Below are 19271 nucleotides of genomic sequence, written 5' to 3'. Positions count from 1 at the left end.
TGTATTAGATATGTGTAGGTTTTGGGCTATTTTATAGTGGGTAGGTCATAAACTAAGAATTAAGGACCTAAGTAAATTTAATCTACTAAAAAATATCTTTACATAGGAACTATTTGATCATTGGAGGCTAAGTTGTTTCATATTAATCTAATTATACCTATAGTAGTAAGGTTTATTTTTTGTTTGAAGCTTAAGATTTCAGTAACTACTGAACTGTTTAAGTTCTCCTTCTTTTTTAGGGAAGATTAGAATAGGTCCCTGGGTGGTTTTTGGCTATTTACTTTTATATTATATATTTACTATTTTAGGCTATGTTTATGTCTCCTAACCCTCTATATTCTATGCCCCCCAAGAGGTTAGGGGTGTAGCTTATAGTAAAAATAAAATTTAAATTATGGATTTTTTTTCTAGCACACTAAGGGTATAAGATATATATATCTGGTGCAGCTACTTTTTGGCGGAAAGAACAGCTGTTTTTTAGCGGGAAATACAGCTGATTTTAAGCGGGAACAACAGCTGATTTTGTTACCTGAGATAACACGGCCAGCAGTGTTGAAGAGACCAATCAGAGAAATGAGAAGAGCTGCCTGACCCTTGCTAAGGCCTCTCTCTTCAGACATCTAAAACAAGAAAAAATCTTAATATAAATCAACAGGATGTCTGAGTGTTTGTATCAAAGGATCTAGCTAACCGCAATGCCAATATGGTTCCCCTTTACAGTAAAGATTTGTATAAGTCAAGGGAAGGTTTATAGCTATTTTTAGGGAGAGTACCTTCAAGTGAATGGCCTTCAAGTTCCTACATGTCTTCCTACCCAGTACCAACAATTTATGGATAGAATACTTTACTAATGGGTGATTCCCTAAACTTACTTATGATCAATACCCTTGGACACATAGAGCCTGACCTTTACAACAGTCCCCAAGAAATTGACATCCCAAATACTGCAGACAATTAACCTTTTTTTCTGGAAGTCTTGACAATGCATGGTAATGAGTTGCGCCTGTTTTGGGCCACTGCATTTCCATTACTCCTACTATTAAAGTCGCACATCTGGCTTTTAACCCATGACCACCCTAACGACGAGCTATATACTTACAGCTGGGAGGAACATGTAGGGAATGTACAGGCCCATGACTGCAGGCAGGTTGGCCAGCATGATCAGCAGGAAGGCGGGGTTACGCAGGGTCTGGCAGATTCCACCCTTCACAGGCTTCTCATCAGTCTAATAAATACAGGTATTAGACAGGGTTCTAGGGGGCAATTATAGACAATGGCCGAAAAATTGACGCACATCCCCAATAATGATGCACAAAATTATCCTTCCTGTAGATTAAAATTTGTGGTAGGAACACTCAACTTAATAAACCAAACAATCAAAATTCAGTAAAAGTCCCTAAAGTTGTTAAACCAATGAATAAGAAAACGTTATCATTAAAACTTTGGGGACTAGAATAATAAATAGGTCATTGTCCCCTCTCTATCTCTCTCACTAGGTTTTAGATCTCTTAAACGACTTTGTCAAGAAAAATTACATCCTGGTCGATTTTATGACTAATACTATTAATAGCAATTTAACCTTTTAAATATAAAGGATTAATAGTTTCAAAAGAAGCTCTTTTTTTGTGTGGAAAAAAACTGAAATTTTGCATAAATTTTGCAGAAGCCTTTCTTCTGTATATTTAACAATTTAAAATAAATAAATGCCATTTTTGTGTAAAATGTTTTATCAAATTAAAAATTCTTGTTTCAGCGTGATATTCTGCTTATAAGTTTTGAAACTGTTCATGTTCGTTTGTACTACTAATTTCAGAGCTTTTATGGATGTTGTATCAAAGCTGTTCTATACCTGAGTTTCCAGTTGCAGCTGTTCTCTTCCATTAACCTTTTCTCCGTCCATATAATCAAATTCAGCATCAGAGTAGGGTCCTACAACAAATAATTATATTAGTAGGGTCCTACAACATATAACTTCTCTCCGTCCATTTAATCAAATTCAGCATCAGAGTAGGGTCCTACAACAAATGATTATATTAGTAGGGTCCTACAACATTAACCTTCTCTCCGTACATATAATCAAATTCAGCATCAGAGTAGGGTCCTGCAACAAATAATTATAGCAGTAGAGTCCTACAACAGTAAACTTCTCTCCATCCATATAATCAAATTCAGCATCAGAGTAGGGTCCTACAACAAATCAATAATAGGGTTTCTACAACATTAATCTTCTCTCCGTCCATATAATCAAATTCAGCATTAGATTAGGGTCCTACAACAAATTAATAATAGGGTTTCTACAACATTAATCTTCTCTTCGTCCATATAATCAAATTCAGCATCAGAGTAGGGTCCTACAACAAATAATTATATTAGTAGGGTCCTACAACATTAAACTTCTCTTTATCCATATAATCAAATACAGCAACAGAGTAGGGTCCTGCAACAAATTAATATACTAATAGGGTCCTACAACAAAAATCTTGTCTCCGTCCAAATAATCAAATGCAGCATCAGAGTAAGGTCCTACAACAAATTAATGTAGTATCAGGGTCCTACAACAATTATTTTCTCTTTATCTATATGTTTAAATTTAGCATTAAAGTAGGGTCATTTAACAAATTAATCTATTTATAGGGTACTACAACAATAATAAATTTCAATCTCTATCATAAAAAAAATCATAGTAGGGCCATATGTCAAAAATCATTGTTTATATTTTGTAATAATTCGATACAATACATGTATTTTCAGTTTTGCTCAAAACAGGTTCTTATCCAATTTAAAATAAATTACCTGCAGTTGTGTTTTCACGCTTAATTTCAGTTACGGAGTCCTAAAAAAATTTCTATTATAATTTCAAATGAAAAAAGTTTAAACAGTTAGGGTTACAGAGATGGATCAATGGTAGATAATTCTTTTTTCCCTCAAAAAATCCTAAATATATCTCCTCTTGCTCATAGCAATGCAGTTAATGGAAAACTTTAGCAGAGATCTAACTGGAAAAGGCATCCCCAATGATGATACACAAAATTATCCCTGCTGTAGATTACAATTAGCGGTTAAAACTATTGGACACTAAACTTAATGAACCAACCAATCTAAACTTAATAAAAGTCCCAAAAAGTGTTAAACCAACGAATAAGAAAACGTTTTTGTTAAACTTAGGGGACTAGCATAATAAATAGCCCAATGTCAACTCCCTCCCTAGATTTGAAGATTTTATAATTCAGCGGCTACAATAACTAACTACATCACTAAGATTACAAAAAGCTGTCTAACCCTGCAGGGGTCAGTATATACCTAACCTAACCTTACCTCTTCGTCGGGCTTCTTCAATGGAACAGGCTTCATAGTCAATCCAAACAGGGCACACTAAAAACAAATATTTAAAGACAGATGTCCAAGGATAATAAAATGAAAGTATAATTCATAAAATTGTATCCTATTTTGTTGGCCCCATGAGCCGAAGTCATTAGTTCGTTTTTGCTAAGCTAATAATGGGCAATAACTTTTTTAATTAATGAAATTCAAACACATTTTGTTTCACAGTTTTTGTAAGAATTCAATCAATAAAATTTTAAAAGAAAACTGGAAAAAACAGGAGGAATCATTATGATAGTTTAAATAAAAATTTTAATAATTGTCCAATTATTCAATTTCTAAGATAATTATCTATTGTTAATAAGTTAATTCAGAAAAAGAAAATATCTTGTTCTTTTACATAGTACACAATAATATTAGAGTTAGAATAGAATATCAGTGGCTTTTAGTAAAGCTGGTTAATACAAGAACATAAAAAATAACTAGAGAATAGAAATATTAAAATTTAGTGAAAGCCTTTGGTCAATGTAAAAACAAGGGATTTAGCCCTGAAGGGTTAGGGCCCCTCTCCCCAGCAGAACTCGGGCATAAAGAAAAAAAATAACCCCCATTTGATTTTAAATTAACTCAAATTAAAAAGGGGGGGAGATTCTGAGATTTATTAAGAGGGTGAGATTTTTGTACTCGATGGTCACTTTTAGGGAAAGCACCTATTAAATTAAGCCTGAAGTACTTACCAGCAGACAGAGACCAGCAAGGATCTGGTTGCATCCCTGAAAAGATGAAAAAATATTAAAATTATTGTTAATTTTTCTATGTAGTTCGAATTTTGACCTCTAGGACAGGTGTAGTTTTGAAGTTTTGTTTGATTTCTTAACTGATGAATAATAAAGTTTTAGCATATCCTTATATAAAAGTAACAGTTGTCTATCTATCTGTTTGTGTGTGTCTGTCTGTCTGTAACAAAGGATCTCGCTAACCACCCACCAAAACAAAATCACCCCTAAAAAAACAACCCCTCCTAAAATTTTTGTGAAAAACTTTTCTTTATAAAATTACTAAAGTTTCATTTATATTTATTTGAGGTCGATTTTCCAATTTGGGTTGATTAAAACCCCTTATTGTGCAGCCTTATAAGTCTACAGAAAGTTTTAAGAATAAATTGTAGTATTGATTAACTTCTTGTTATATATAAGTAAGCAATAATTAGATCAATTTTAAAATGTTAAAACAATTATTTTTTCTAAAAAATCTTCAAACTTTTAATATTTTTGACCTAAGCAAAGGGTTTGACAACAAGCGAATATTATTATATTAGTCTTTATTTTAATGGTTTATTAAAAAAAAGAAATTTAGTAAAATAAAAACAATCTTCCCATAAACTCTGCCTTTGATAACTTGAATATTTAGAGAGAATAATTTTTTCTGTGATTGGCCTTTCAATCAATTCATTCGCTTAAATGTATAAATAAGTTCTAGTTTGGTTCTTGAGGTGTAAACACACGCTTAAATGACCGACTAGATATAACCTGTTGTTTATAGATTGTTACTAAGGACGCCATTATTGTGTATACACTTGTATCATACACACAAACATTTAACATTTGTATTGTGTACTTTGTTAAAATAATTTAAAACTTTTCAAATTCTCGTTGCACTAACTAAAACTTTTTACTGTTAAAATGAGTGATCTAAAATCTCTCAAAGACCTTGTTGATAAACTAACTCTACAAGTGAATTCCTTACAAACTAAATGTGATTCTGCGGACTATAGCAGTATAAAAAGTGACATTAATAAGTGCAAAATATCATTAAATGATAGAGAACAATATGCGAGGAATTGGAGTGTGAGAATTAATGGTCTCAGCGTTCCTCGTGATCTTATACAAAAGTATGGCGTAGATGGTGGATGTCTGCGTCATATTTATGACAAAGTTATTAAACCCACGCTCCTATGCTCGACGCCCGAGAAAGTAGCAGAACTTAATTTGAATTCTGGCACCCAGTTGGAACCACAGATTGACTTCGTTCCCGGCTTATTTTCGGTTTTAGAAAATGCCCATTTTTTGGGTGGTCCTACAAAGTCAAAAAAAAGCAAAGATTTATTGCTACCACCTGCAATAATCTGCCGGTTCAAATCACGCTACTTTAGAAACCTGTTTTTACGACTAAAAAGGAACCATATGCCATTACCATCAGATGCTGAAGTTGCCAGAGGCATAAGCTATTACTCTGTCACACCAGATCTAACTAGAGACAACCATCTTTTGCTGACAAATTTAAAACGAGACAGTAGAGTTAAAGCAGCCTGGTCCATAGATGGACACATTAGATTTTGTCTTCTCTCAAACGATAAAATCAAATATCAAGTTAATGATGTGTACCGATCAGTAGAAGATATTATCTCTTCTTGTGCAACAGCAGCATCAAACACTGCTGACAATATAACATCTATTGTTAAGCAGAGAGGCAGCTCAGATAACGAGAACAGTTCGACAGCGGACGAGAGCAGCAGGAGAGCCAGCAGGAATGGTGGAAGTCCCCCTGAGAGGAATGGCAGCAGGTCACCTGTCCAAGCTGAGCTTCGCGGCGGCCGCAGACACCCTCCACCCGTTGGAACAAGAAAGCCTGGAATAAGGGCTGAGGTTGAAACTTCAAAAATAAAGTGATAAGTTTCCTTTTATTTAAAACATGATCATTCTTCTTACCACTATTAGACATAATCGTCCATGTCTATTTTTCTTACAGATTGATATTTTTTAGCACCACTAATCCTATTGATAACAATCTATTAAACATAAACAACATTTTTCATGAACGACAAAACTTCTATACATTTGATCCGTACTTATACATTTACTCTTTTATTCTTAATTAATAATCATTTTACATTTAATAAAGCCTTATTGTGTTATTTTACTTTTTCTTGCTTTTATATGATTGTACATTTAGGGCTCTTTTTTATCTTACCAGTTACCTTTTACAAAATTAAAATTCTAAAAATTAAATTTAACTTTTTTTTCTTTGCAGGAGCGTTAAAGGAAGTGGCGGCGGCGGACGTATGTACCTGGCGGGACTTTCACCTAGGGCTTAAACATGATCCAGGATGATAATCTGCTAGGTATAGGTAGTATTCTAGCCAATGATAATTATAAATTTAACTCATTATTTCAAAATGAAAATGGCATAGGCTCTCCTTACGAAAATTGTTTTCTAAATTGTGCATATTATAGCGAACACGAGTTTGCAAATTGTTTTAAAGAAAATAAACTTTCTTCCTTGCTAAGTTTAAATATACAGGGTCTCGCTTCAAAATTCAATAATTTACAAGAATTTCTGAATGAATTAGCCTGTCACAAATTTTCATTTGATATTATTGGTCTTCAAGAACTACATTCTATAATAAATAAGGATTTTTTCAAATTAAGGGGTTATCATGAATTAATTAACAAGAATAGAGTTCTATCGAGGGGGGGTGGGGTAGGTTTTTTTCTTTCTGAAACCATAAAGTATAAAATATTAGACGAAGTTTCTATTTTCCATGAAATGATTTTTGAGTCTATCTTTATAGAGGCAGAATTGCCAGATAAAACAACAATTATTGTCGGCAATGTTTATAGGTCTCCCTCCCCAATACAAAATATGACCAAAAGTGTGCAGCTTGATTCTTTTATTGATATTATGTCGAATGTTGTATCTAAACTCTCAGATTATAATAGCAAAGTATATATTTTAGGCGACCTTAATATTGACATTCTACAGTATAAAAATCACAGAAAAACTCAAGATTTTATAGATAATATGTTTGCTTCTGGCTTTTTACAAATTATTAATCATCCTACTAGATTTTCGGACCATGCTAACAATAATAGTGCAACACTAATAGACCATATTTGGACAAACAATATAAATGATTTTTATACTTCTGGAATAATAACTACGCATATTTCAGATCATTATGCACCCTTTTGCTTCTTAAATAGTAATAAACCAGCCAATAGACCAAAATTTATAAAAACTAGAAATTTTTCTGCTGAAAACATTAATTCATTTAGGACCCTTTTAGAACAGGCTAACTTTCAAGGTACATTCAAAGAGCAAGAAAACCCACAATTAGCTTATGACAAATTTCATGACATTTTTTTCTCTCTTTATGACGCACACTTTGAGGAAAAAACTATTCGTTTTAACATCAATATACATAAGATAGAACCATGGATGTCAAATGGTCTTTTAACTTCTAGACGCAAAATAATAGAGCTTTATTCAATTTCGTCTAAAGACCGTTCAGCTGAAAGCAAACAAATTTTTAATAATTATAAGAATCTTTATAATAAATTAATTAGGGCAATGAAGAAACTACATTATAGTATGCAACTTATTTCTCATCAAGGTAATTTAAAAAAAACTTGGGACATTATCAAAGAGGCATGTAATAAGAGTGGAAGGGCCAATTCATCCCCTAAATCCTTGAACATTAATGGCAATATTATTAGTCAAACAGAGGACATAGTTGTGCATTTTAATAGACATTTTACTAGTGTTACTACTAACATCCAGCAGACAATCCCCCCCACGGATCGTCCCCCTGATAGTTATTTAGATGAAGCTGGTGCAAATTTTAGTTTCAATCTAACTTCATCTGAAGAAAAAATACAAATTTTTAGCCAACTTGAAAGCAAATCTAGCACTGATTTTACTGGTCTCTCCACTAAATTAGTTAAAAAGATTCTGCCAATAATCTCTAGGCCACTTGCACACATTTTTAATTTATCTTTAAGGCATGGTTTAGTCCCCTCTCAATTTAAGATAGCTAAAGTGTCAGCAGTTTTTAAAAAAGGTGGAAATCCTGAAAAACTAAATGATTACAGATCCATAAACTTATTGTTAGTATTTAGTAAAATCTTAGAAAAATTAGTTTCAATTCAATTGAAAGATTATTTAAACGAACATAACATTATTCATCCTAATCAGTTTGGTTTTCAGGAAGGCAATTCTACCATTCATCCTATGATTCATATGCTTAACAAAATTTCAACTGCAATGAATAATAATGAATATACAGTTGGAATTTACTGTGACTTAACCAAAGCTTTTGATATGGTTCCTGTGGACATTATGTGTAAAAAATTAGAAAAGATAGGTATACAGGGGTCTAATCTTAATTGGTTTAGAAACTATTTAACAGATAGGCAACAATTTGTTAGTATTGATTCTACCAAATCCACTCTTCGCGAAATTAAACTTGGCTTGCCACAAGGATCAATACTTGGCCCAATTATGTTTCTTATTTTTATTAATGATTTACCCAAATCTACTCTATTATGTACTTTGCTTTTTTGTGATGACACTACACTTCTTGCATCTGGGCCTAATCTAGCAGATTTAGTTTCATTTGTAAATTCAGAACTGCAAAAAGTCTCTACTTGGTTTCGCACTAACAAAATGTCTCTTCATCCCTTAAAAACAAAGTTTACTATTTTCCATCCCTCCCCTCATCTAATTCCATGGAATGAAATAAATATTTATATTAATGAAAATAATATTGACTGTCCTTCCCCCAATGAGCAACTTATTAAAAAATTAGAATATGTAAATCATGAATCAGATATACCTGCTATAAAATTTCTTGGGGTTTACTTGATCCAGCTCTAACTTTTAAGTACCATGTTAAACAACTAAATGCTAAGCTTTCAAAATTACTTTTTGTTTTACGAAGATGTCAAAAAATATTAAACCCTGAAGCAATGCGATCCTTATATTATTCAACTTTTCATTGTCATTTAATCTATGGAATTATAGCATATTCTTCAACATATGATAGTCTTATTAACCCATTAGTGCCGAGCGCCACTTTTATGGGCCGATCGAGCTGAAAGTTTCAGGGAAGCTTTATAATGGTCAAAACGGAATTCGTATTTTTTTGTTTTGCTCTAGTGGCGTGCACAGGAAAGTTGCAAAAAAAACCGGTTTGGCTCGGCCATAAATACCAACCAGGCATTATTACCCGTTTTTGGTGCTTTCCCCCGGCGTTAAAACCCGGTTTTCCTGTAAAAACCCAGTTATTTTGACCAAAAATCGAAAAATGTAATTTTTGAACGCCAAAAGTGAGATGAACACTTTTTAGAACTTTGATACGATCCGTAATTGAAAACTACACAACCTCATGTAATCTATAGAGCTACAAGTATAATACGAAGCGATTTATTTCAAATTTCGTGTTTAGCCGGCGATTTCGGGTAAAAAAACCCTGTTTTGTTGTTGTTGTCAAAAAAGATCTATTAGTGAAACCGGGTAATAAAAATTTCAGACTCCAAATGGAAATGCCGAACCGGGCCTATATAGGGCGTAAAAAAACGATAAAAAAATCATATAAAAAATAATAATTTAAATAAAACGAATTCACAAATAGATGTACTTGTCAATAAACTTTAGATTTAACGAAAAAAATCAGCGACTTTACTATAAAAACAAAAAAGTTAGATGGGGTATTTTGAATTTTCATGATTTTCAAACTTTGTTGATCTATACCGGCAAACGGAAGAAAGCAAAACTGCCTGCTCCAGGGGGAAATGAAAGCCAGGGTAGTAGAGGGGGGATTCATACTGAGAATGATGCAATTATGAAGCCGGAAACCGTTTTTTTTTTACATTTTCTGAAACCGGGTTTTAAAACCCAGTTCGGCACTAATGGGTTAATGATGTCTTTAAACAGCAGAAAAAAGCTATTCGATGTATTTCTAATGCTAAATATAATTCACATACAGGATCGCTGTTTAAAAGATGGGGTATTTTGCCATTTCCTGCCCTAATAGACTATTTTAAATTGAACTTTATGTATCTTTATTTAAAAGATTTGCAGCCTAAATCATTCAGGATAGATAATTGTTGGACTTTGAATCGAGACAGAAATGTTCCTTATGCTTTAAGAACTCAAGCTGACTTTGCTATACCATTTTCCAGACTTGCCCTAATTTCTAGATTGCCTTTTATTTCTCTACCAAAAACATGGAATAATTATGCAGAAATTTTGAAAGATCTAAAAAATAAGCCAAATTTCAATTTATTTAAACAACACTTGAAAAAAACAATGGTTGAAAATATTGAAACAAACTGCTACAGACTTCTTTGCCATATTTGCCATTTAAATGCAATTTGAACTATTGTTGGTTGGAATGCTGCCATTATTCTATAATTTTATTATTCTGTGATCAAAAATATTAGAATGCAAAAATTGCCAGGTTTTAAACATACTACAATGCCGTACATTTCCTTTCTTTTTTTTTCTTTCTTTTTATTTTGAACTACATGCTCCATTTACTTTTTATTTTTTTTAAAGAAATACAAATTTTTTTCCCTTATGATATTTAACTTTCATCTCATTTTTATTTTATTGTATTATATTCTTAATAGGGCTTGATCTCTTTTTACCGCATGATCACAGTGTTATTGTTAATAATCCACTTTATACTAAAAAAATTACACATTGTGTTTTGCGTTAGGTCCTGCCACTAGGCAACATATTTGATATTTCTTGTGTATTAAAATAAATAAAATAAAACTATATAAACAATATACCTATGTAAATATTCGTATCATATAATTGTGTTTTAATATGTTGACTGAAATAAATATTTTGATTTGATTTGATTTTGAAATCTTCAATTAAATATGTAATTTAAAATTGACGAATTGTTCCTGCTTATGGGCCAAGACAAACCCACATGTCACACAAGTGCTATTTCAGGTTACATTTTTCAACGTTTCTAATATAACGCAATGTGTTCCAGACACAAACCTGACACCTTTTCAACGAAGCTCTACAAAGTGTCCGAAAAAATGAGCCGTGTGACGTCAATAGATCCAACTCTTTTTAACGGGTTTCCTTTCGTACTTCTCCTCTCATCCCTTATTTGTATGACGTCACACGGCCAATTTTTTCGGACACTTTGTGGAGCTTCCTCTCCGACGGTATGACGTATGTAACCAAATTTTACCTGCCATCCGAAAGCTTTCTCCAGAGAAGTGACCAAGGGGGCAAAAACAATGGTACCAGCTCCAGAGCCGCAGGTGGAAATACCTTAAATAACAAGGATGACAGCACACAAAAAAACTAAACAAAAATATGAAATATTGTATTGCATAGATTAATAAAATACAAAAGTTTAGTAGATGGGTTTAGACATCCCTAAATTATCTTAAGTAACATTTTAGTTTTTTGAAAGTTTAGATTATTTTCTCATGTTTAACCTGCCCTACTAAAAAATTCTTTAAAAGATGGATTATCTGTTTAGGAAAAGGTTTAGTCATCCAGCTGAATTTTAAAGTTAAGATATAAAGATTTTACTGATGCTTACACGCGGCTGTCGAGCTCTGCTAAATTGAACCTAAATAATACCTGTGACAAGTGATCTTCTCTTCTCGAACCAGTAACCCACAGCAACAACCGCTGGCACGTACATCAGACCCAAGCCAAGCCCACCTGGAAAATGGATATTGGATATACATTATACATTAAGAGATATAAGTTTTCCGGAATTTTAATGTAGGGAGTAGATTTGAAATCTGCATCAAATTTTAAGGATTTTTTATAAAATTCGTTTTTTGTAAAATTCTTTATCTAAAAGCGAAAATACATTTTAAGTTAATTAATTTTGACCAATAGGATAGGTGGATTTTAAACTACCTGCGCTCTAATTGGTTGAATGATGTACGACATCCAATCAGAGCGCAGATTTTTTAAATCCACCAATCACGGATGCCAAAATTAATTAACTTAATTTGTATTTCCGCTTTTAGATAAAGAATTAAACAAAAAACGAATTTTATAAAAAATCCTTAAAATTTGATGCAGATTTCAAATCTACTCCCTACATTACAATTCCGGAAAACTTATATCTCTTATTATACATGGTTATAATAACAGGGGAAAATTATCATCAATGTGAGTTTTCGTAATTTTAGCCAGCTACGAGTATCACTCTGTCAGAGTACATGAAAATCTGGTGCAACATCAAAGTAATAATATATCGATAAATATAAAAATTTAATTTCTACAGGGTGTCCCATGTAAACTGTTTTTTTGAACGCTAATTACTCCCTTAATATTTGAGCTAACTTAGTAAAATAAAAAAGTAATTGGCAGCCTACTACTGACCATTTTATAGAATAATGATGAAAAATCCACAAAATAAACAGGAAAAAATCTATGAGGTATTACATAAGAGGTTCATTTTATTGAATTTAGACTAACCCACAAGAAAATATTTGCTTTGTGAACTTTAAGATTAGTTTGGGTCCAAACTGCTGGTCGCTCAGACTTTCTTTGTACAAAAATAGAACAATCTTGACATGGCATACTAGAAATTCTCAATATTCAAGAATCTGAAGTGTAATATAAGCGAACAATATGTAAAAATAGGCATAATATTGATCTTTTTTGTTAATTTTTCATGTGAGCTTCCTTTAAACAGTTAGGGAGTTGAATCCATTTTTATAGAAGCAGAAATATAATCTATGATTATGGTTTGGACCCTCTAAAACTGTAATCTACCCTTCCACTTTCCCCTCTATTGGTAAAGATATCTTCAACGCCGATACGATTTTTGAAATATAAGATTCCACTTTTGTCTCTCTTGTTGAAGATATCTTCACCAAGAGAGGCAAAAGTGGAATCTTAAATTTCAAAAATCGTATCGGCGTTGAAGATATCTTCACCAAGAGAGGGGAAAGTGGAATCTTACATTTCAAAAATCGTATCGGCGTTGAAGATATCTTCACCAAGAGAAGGGAAAGTAGAATCTTACATTTCAAAAATCGTATTGACGTTGAAGATATCTTCACCAAGAGAGGGGAAAGTGGAAAGGTAGATTACAGTTTTAGAGGGTCCAAACCATAATCATAGATTATATTTCTGCTTCTATAAAAATGGATTCAACTCCCTAACTGTTAAATGCACACAAGAACCTGAAATATACCAGATTTTTAAATTAGACTACAATGTCAGTTCTCATAATGTCAGAGTAAGTCTTTATGATCCACCGTTTGACCACCAGCTGCTTTAAATGTTAACTAAGGCATATTTTTCTTGTGGATTAGTCTTATATTCACTAAAATCAGCCTGTTATGCGTTACCTTGTAGATTTTTTTCTGTTAACTTTGCGGATTTTTCATCACTATATCATTAAATGGTCAGTAGTTTGCTGCCAAATACTTTTTATTTTACGAAGATAGCTCAAATATTAAGGGATTAATAAGCGTTTAAAAAAAAACAGTTTACGTGGGACAACCTGATATATAACAATCATGAGGATATAGATATTAGACAAGGACGTCCAAGCCTTTTATTTTGAGGATGGTAAAATGAGAGGTTTCAAAGGTTTGAAGGGGGTAACATAGTGTATTTCTTTTAAATTTTGAAGGAGGTAAAATGAGGGGTTTCTAAGTTTGAGGTGGGGTGAACACCCCATTACCTCAACCTTAGACGTCTATGGATATTGGATCTTAAAGAAAATAACAATAAATATAAAAAGTGTACTTTAATGATCATTCCCTTGATTGGACAAAAAGGACAATTTAAAGGAAAAATCCGTTAAAAAAATTCATGGAATATTAATTTCTCTCCTATACAATTCCTAACATTGTATTGACGATCTAACTTTTACCAACTAAAGTTGGCCCTATAATTTATTTATATACTTGGGAAAGTTTATTGTTAGTTAAGTTACTTTATAATTTTGTCTGTCTGTCGGTAATACTAGGGTTGTACGATTTTTTTCTATAAAAAATTCAGCACATTAACAATCTAAAAATAGTAGAAAATGCTATTCTTTCTAGTGTTTTTATTGAAAATAGTCCCCCATGTTAGGATAAGAATGTGCTTTTTGAAAATCCTATTGTAGACGTAATATTTTTTTTCTTTAATGTTTAGTAATATGTTGTATAAAAAATTTAAAAAATTATAAATTTACTTTATTTGGACCTTACTTGAGCATTTACTTTATTTCAGTAATATATGATCATTAGGATATATAAGTTGGAAGGAATTTTAATGTTAGAGGGAGATTTGAAATCTGCATCAAAGTTTAAGGATTTTTTTTTATAAAATTCGTTTTTTTTGTATAATTCTTTATCTAAAAGCGCAAATACAATTTAAGTTCATAAATTTTGACCAATAGGATAGGTGGATTGGAAACTACATGCGCTCTAATTGGTTGAATGATGTGCGACACTTAAGCTTCTCCAATCAGAGCGCAGATAATTTTTAATCCACCTATCACAGATGTCAAAATTAATTAACTTAAATTCTATTTTCGCTTTTAGATAAAGAATTATACAAAAAACGAATTTTATAAAAAATCCTTAAAATTTGATGCAGATTTCAAATCTCCCTCTAACATTAAAATTCTTTCCAACTTATATATCCTAATGATCATACTGTAAATTTTTGCGTCAATAAATCGTATTTTCCTGGTTTTATTCGTGTTAAACTTTCATGCTGTTGTTGTATAAACAAAAAACTAAAGTCACATTGTCATTTTTAGAAAGTTGTCATATAGATTTTTAAAAGCGAAGCTTTTTTAAAATTAGGGTCGGTCCGTCCGTAACGGGAAGCTCTTTTCGTTAATTTAGGCATGTTAGAATTGTCCTATCGATTTCAAACTTTGCATGATGATTGGTTGATTTTTAATGTCCCAATAGAAAGGTTGCAAAAGGCGGTTGCGATGGGGAGATACAGAAATTTATTCTTTTCTCCCTCTAGTGTTTTACTCTAATGGCTAAACAATTTTTATTGAATTTTGATTGGTTGGTTCAAAACTAATAATTCCCAAACTTTTCAATCAATGATTTTATTCTACAGTGCAGGGAGTAATTTTGTTTTTTTCAATTTATCGTCCATTTCCTTAAGATTTCTGAATTGTAAGTCAGCACAATGAACCTAGGTTTAACATGGAAAATATTATGAATGTCTTTAATGTTATTAAGTTATTTTCATCTGCTTATGAAAAGCCTATTATGGAAACCATATTGCATTGGTTTTATATGTAATTATGCTGGGAGGGAGGGGAATTTGCTTAACAACTTTGGGTACTAATATTAGATATTTCAAAGTTTCAAATTTTTCAAAACCCTTTTTGACCTACAAAAGGGGTATTTTTGTTTATCGTCATTGGTGATGTTAATCAATATATCATCAATAGTCTTATGCTTTTAGATCCCTGGATTAAGTAAGTGTTTTGTGATTCTACGACCTTTGGAAACCGCCAAGGATCCTAAGAGATAAGACAATGGACGATAAAATTGATGTTTGTACTCAACGATGATAGACAAACTTACCCTTACGTAGATTAAAATTATTAGGTGAAAAGTTAGGACATCCCAAGTTTGTTGATTTAATTAAAGTACCCAAAGTTTTCAAGCCTACGAATAAGAGAACTTAAAAATTAAAAATTCCTTTCTAGAATACGCCGCAATTTTTTTTCTAACCTACAAATTTGTTTTGTCAGCTTGCTGATTCGAGATCTTTAAAGAAGACAATTTCATTTACTAAATACATCTTCACAAATTGTACCTTTAGCATTTTATATTTTACTATTTACTAACAAACTATTTGTATGTTAAAAAACTTCTTCTAATCAGAGGGAGGGAAGAGGCATTGGACTGTAAATAACACTGGTCCCCAAAGTTCTTTCATTCCTATTTGTTTGGCTGAAAAACTTCGGGGACTTTATTAAATTTTGGGATCAATTGCAGTTCATGGTAAAATATTGCTGGTAACGAATGCTTCCTGTTTCCTAGCAATATTACAAGGTTGTTTGAAACCAGAAGTGTCCAAAATTTCCAATGAATTTTATCTAAAGCAGGTGTAATTTTGTTTATCATAATTTGGAACGTAAACAACATTACCCCTTAATATCTATTCATACTTTTTCAGTGATTTTTTTCTTGTTATCTTGTTTATTTTTCTAAAATTTCTTAGAGAAAAATAGATAAAAACAAGGATAACAACATTCATAAATCTGCAAAGCCTCGAATCTTATACTAGATTATCATGTTCTCTAAAAAAGTGAAATTTGTAGCTGGCTAAAATAACAACCCTTCTAAGAGATAGCGCAAAATGACGTCATACGAAAAAATAACCAAAAAGAGGAGAGTATAAAATTTACAATTGGTCAATTACAATGTATACTGGCCTCTTATTGGACAACTTTATTTTATGACGTCATTTTTTTGGTGACATTTTGCGCTGTCTCTCCCCCCAATCCTCCCCTTTTACACCATCACCTCCCCTCCTACTGGATGAACGAACTGACTAATAAGCGATGTCCATGTTTCGACCTAAATTGATATTAATTAATTGACATAAATATCCAAGAAAATCTATTGCAAAGCTAATAGAAATCAGATATTATGATAATTAAACATTTTGAACTGGGAAGATAATTAAAGTCCCTCAACAGATTATGACTTCATACGATAGAATAGCTAATGAGAGGCCAGTATACACTGTAACTGACCAATAGTAAAATTTATGCTGGCCTCTCATTGGTTATTTATGGTATGACGTCATCATCTGTTGAGGGACTTTAATCATCTTTTTGAACTAATGACAACACTTTTTTTTGCAAAATATTAAGGGATCTTAAGGGAAAAGACAATGAAAGATGAATTGATATTCATCCTATTCCTCAATAACAATACAAAATTTCCGTTCTGTAGATTAATTAGTTAATTAGCTAAAAAGTTTTAAATCAACAAATTAAGATTTTATAAAAAGCATCCAAAATTTAAGCAAACGAATAAGAGAATTATGCGGGAATAGTCCCTTTCGTAACATCGCCCCATAAGGGGCGATTCGTTGTATTTTTGAAATTGCTTTTTATAGGTTATTTTAGGTTAGGTTATATTGGGTTAGGTTATTTAGTTGAAAAGTTTTTCAACAATAAAAGTTTTATAAAAAGCATCCATATTAAAGCAAACGAATAAGAGAATTATGCTTATAAAACTTTGGTCCTATCGCATCGTATTAATATTATAGATAGTTTCCGCTGATAGGAAAATCAAAATTTAGAATTAATTGTGTTTCAACATTATAAAAATTTTAATTATATCTATTTAATATTTTAAGTAGTTAGGAGGATTCTTATATACTTTACTTTAAAATGTTAGAACAAACGCAAACTGTAGAAAAGCTTCACTCTTAATATGGATAAATGAATGTTTTTCTCGCTGACAATATAATAATAATATTTTTCTCACATTTTATTTGTTATTAAGATATAATTATCTATAATACAAAGTAGAATGATGTCTGTCCGTCCGTCTGTCTGTCCGTCTGGTCCTGTGGTGGTATTAAGTATTTTATTGGGGGGTTGGTACACCCCCAACCCCCTAAAAAAAATTTGTGGAAACTATGGTTCGCAGCACCAGAATTTTTTTTTTATTTTCTTATTCTTTTAAAAATTACCTCATGGGGCAAAGCCCTAGAGGCTAGGGGCGAAGCCGCTAGTAATTGTATATAGAACAAGGATGACAACATGAAATGACAATGAAAGCGAAGCTCATACATAATAAAACAATTAAGAACGTACCAACTTTTAATATATTGGAATTTGACTTTTGGCACTAAACCTTTAAACTTCTAAAAATCGGATTAACAAAAATGTTTATAAATTTTAAATTTGATATGATTCGCTCATAGTATCGAGGAACTCTGAATTCGGAGAGAGAGAGGGAGGTGAGCGCCCAGGGGGCAGAAAAACGACCCAAAGTAAATCCAAGACTTAAATCTAAATGCAAGTACTTCTAAAATACTAGTATCTAAAATTGTGTATCTTTAAAATGGTAAACATATAAAGTAATTATAAGGTTGCTTAATGCTACATGAAATTGTAAAATAATAACAAAGTCTGTATAATCCTGACGTAACTTGTAAATCCCCGCTTTCAATATTCTTGAAGCTCTTTGTAGTTTTTATAAAATATGACGTAATACTGGCCAACATTGGTTGATTAAAATATAAACTGGGCTGCCATTTAGTCTGTGCATTGGCCTATCATTAGTCATTTGTATTGTATGACGCCTTTTTTTTAGAGGCACTATTAAGAGCTTCATATTCATTAAATGTATTATTTCTAAGCATATTATTTTCTCCTTTGTTTCTCTTAACATGACTTTTCCATCTATGGAATATAAGAAAGTGTATTATCACCTACACAAAATGCGGTAAATGCTCAAACCGCTAATTATTATATCAACACAAACTGCTCCTATCTCAATTAACTTTACTCTCAATTTAAGAATAAGGAGATAGGAGGGGGGGGGGGGGCTTTAAAGTTTTATAACCATGGATCATATTCCTTGGCTCCAAAAATTTAGATACTTTTTTAATTGAATTATTAATCAAAAGGGTCAAAACTTTTCTACCAGTAATTTTAATTTATTAAGGGATAAATGTTCATCATTGGCAATGTACATCAAATCAATCGTCTATTGACTTTTCCTATAAGATTCCTGCAATATAAAACACTCATTCTAATCTATTTGCCATTGTGTCCTTATGCGATTATAAAATATGATAATTTGCAGAAGTGATTACAAACTAAGAAAGTTAGGGCTGCAATTTGTCTTATTTAGCCAAGAAGTTTTTTTTCTTTTAATTGAAAAGATTTTTTTATAGAATTTATTTTAATGTTAGAAATAGTCCAATTCGATGCTTAAAATTATCTCTTCTTAACTTCATAAGTATGCTAAAAATGAGTTTTATCTACAACACTATAGCTAAACATGAAGATGGGGATATTTGGAGTGTAGCTAGAAATTAGGATGGCGAAACTTAAGATTATCCCTACTTCTTTCAATTTTGATGAGCCGTTTTTTGAGTATGCTTAAAATGAGTCTTAACTACAACACCGTAGGTAAATATGAGAAGGTTTTTTTGGAATGTGGCTA

General features: G+C 31.9%; 1 protein-coding gene across 4 annotated transcripts in view; it reads right to left on the bottom strand.

Annotated features, from left to right (window-relative positions):
- LOC145334722 (monocarboxylate transporter 14-like) overlaps window positions 1-19271 on the bottom strand; it is a 43773-nt gene that overhangs the window by 10573 nt on the left and 13929 nt on the right. For 3 of the 4 annotated variants that reach the window (XM_080180305.1, XM_080180306.1, XM_080180307.1), the window contains exons 7-14: window positions 11719-11802; window positions 11318-11400; window positions 4059-4094; window positions 3316-3372; window positions 2794-2833; window positions 1850-1929; window positions 1100-1225; window positions 530-620 (exon numbers count right to left, since the gene is read on the bottom strand). In XM_080180305.1, coding sequence (XP_080036431.1) covers window positions 530-620; window positions 1100-1225; window positions 1850-1929; window positions 2794-2833; window positions 3316-3372; window positions 4059-4094; window positions 11318-11400; window positions 11719-11802 — 597 coding nt within the window. Of the gene's footprint in view, window positions 1-529; window positions 621-1099; window positions 1226-1849; window positions 1930-2057; window positions 2102-2793; window positions 2834-3315; window positions 3373-4058; window positions 4095-11317; window positions 11401-11718; window positions 11803-19271 lie in introns of all 4 variants that reach the window. The other variant, XM_080180308.1, reaches the window with a different exon arrangement.

Source organism: Acartia tonsa, chromosome 12 (assembly GCF_053477335.1).
Source record: "Acartia tonsa isolate MP-2025a chromosome 12, ASM5347733v1, whole genome shotgun sequence".
In the NCBI taxonomy this organism is placed as follows: Eukaryota; Metazoa; Arthropoda; class Copepoda; order Calanoida; family Acartiidae; genus Acartia; species Acartia tonsa.
This window is presented reverse-complemented; position numbering and strand designations above follow the sequence as displayed.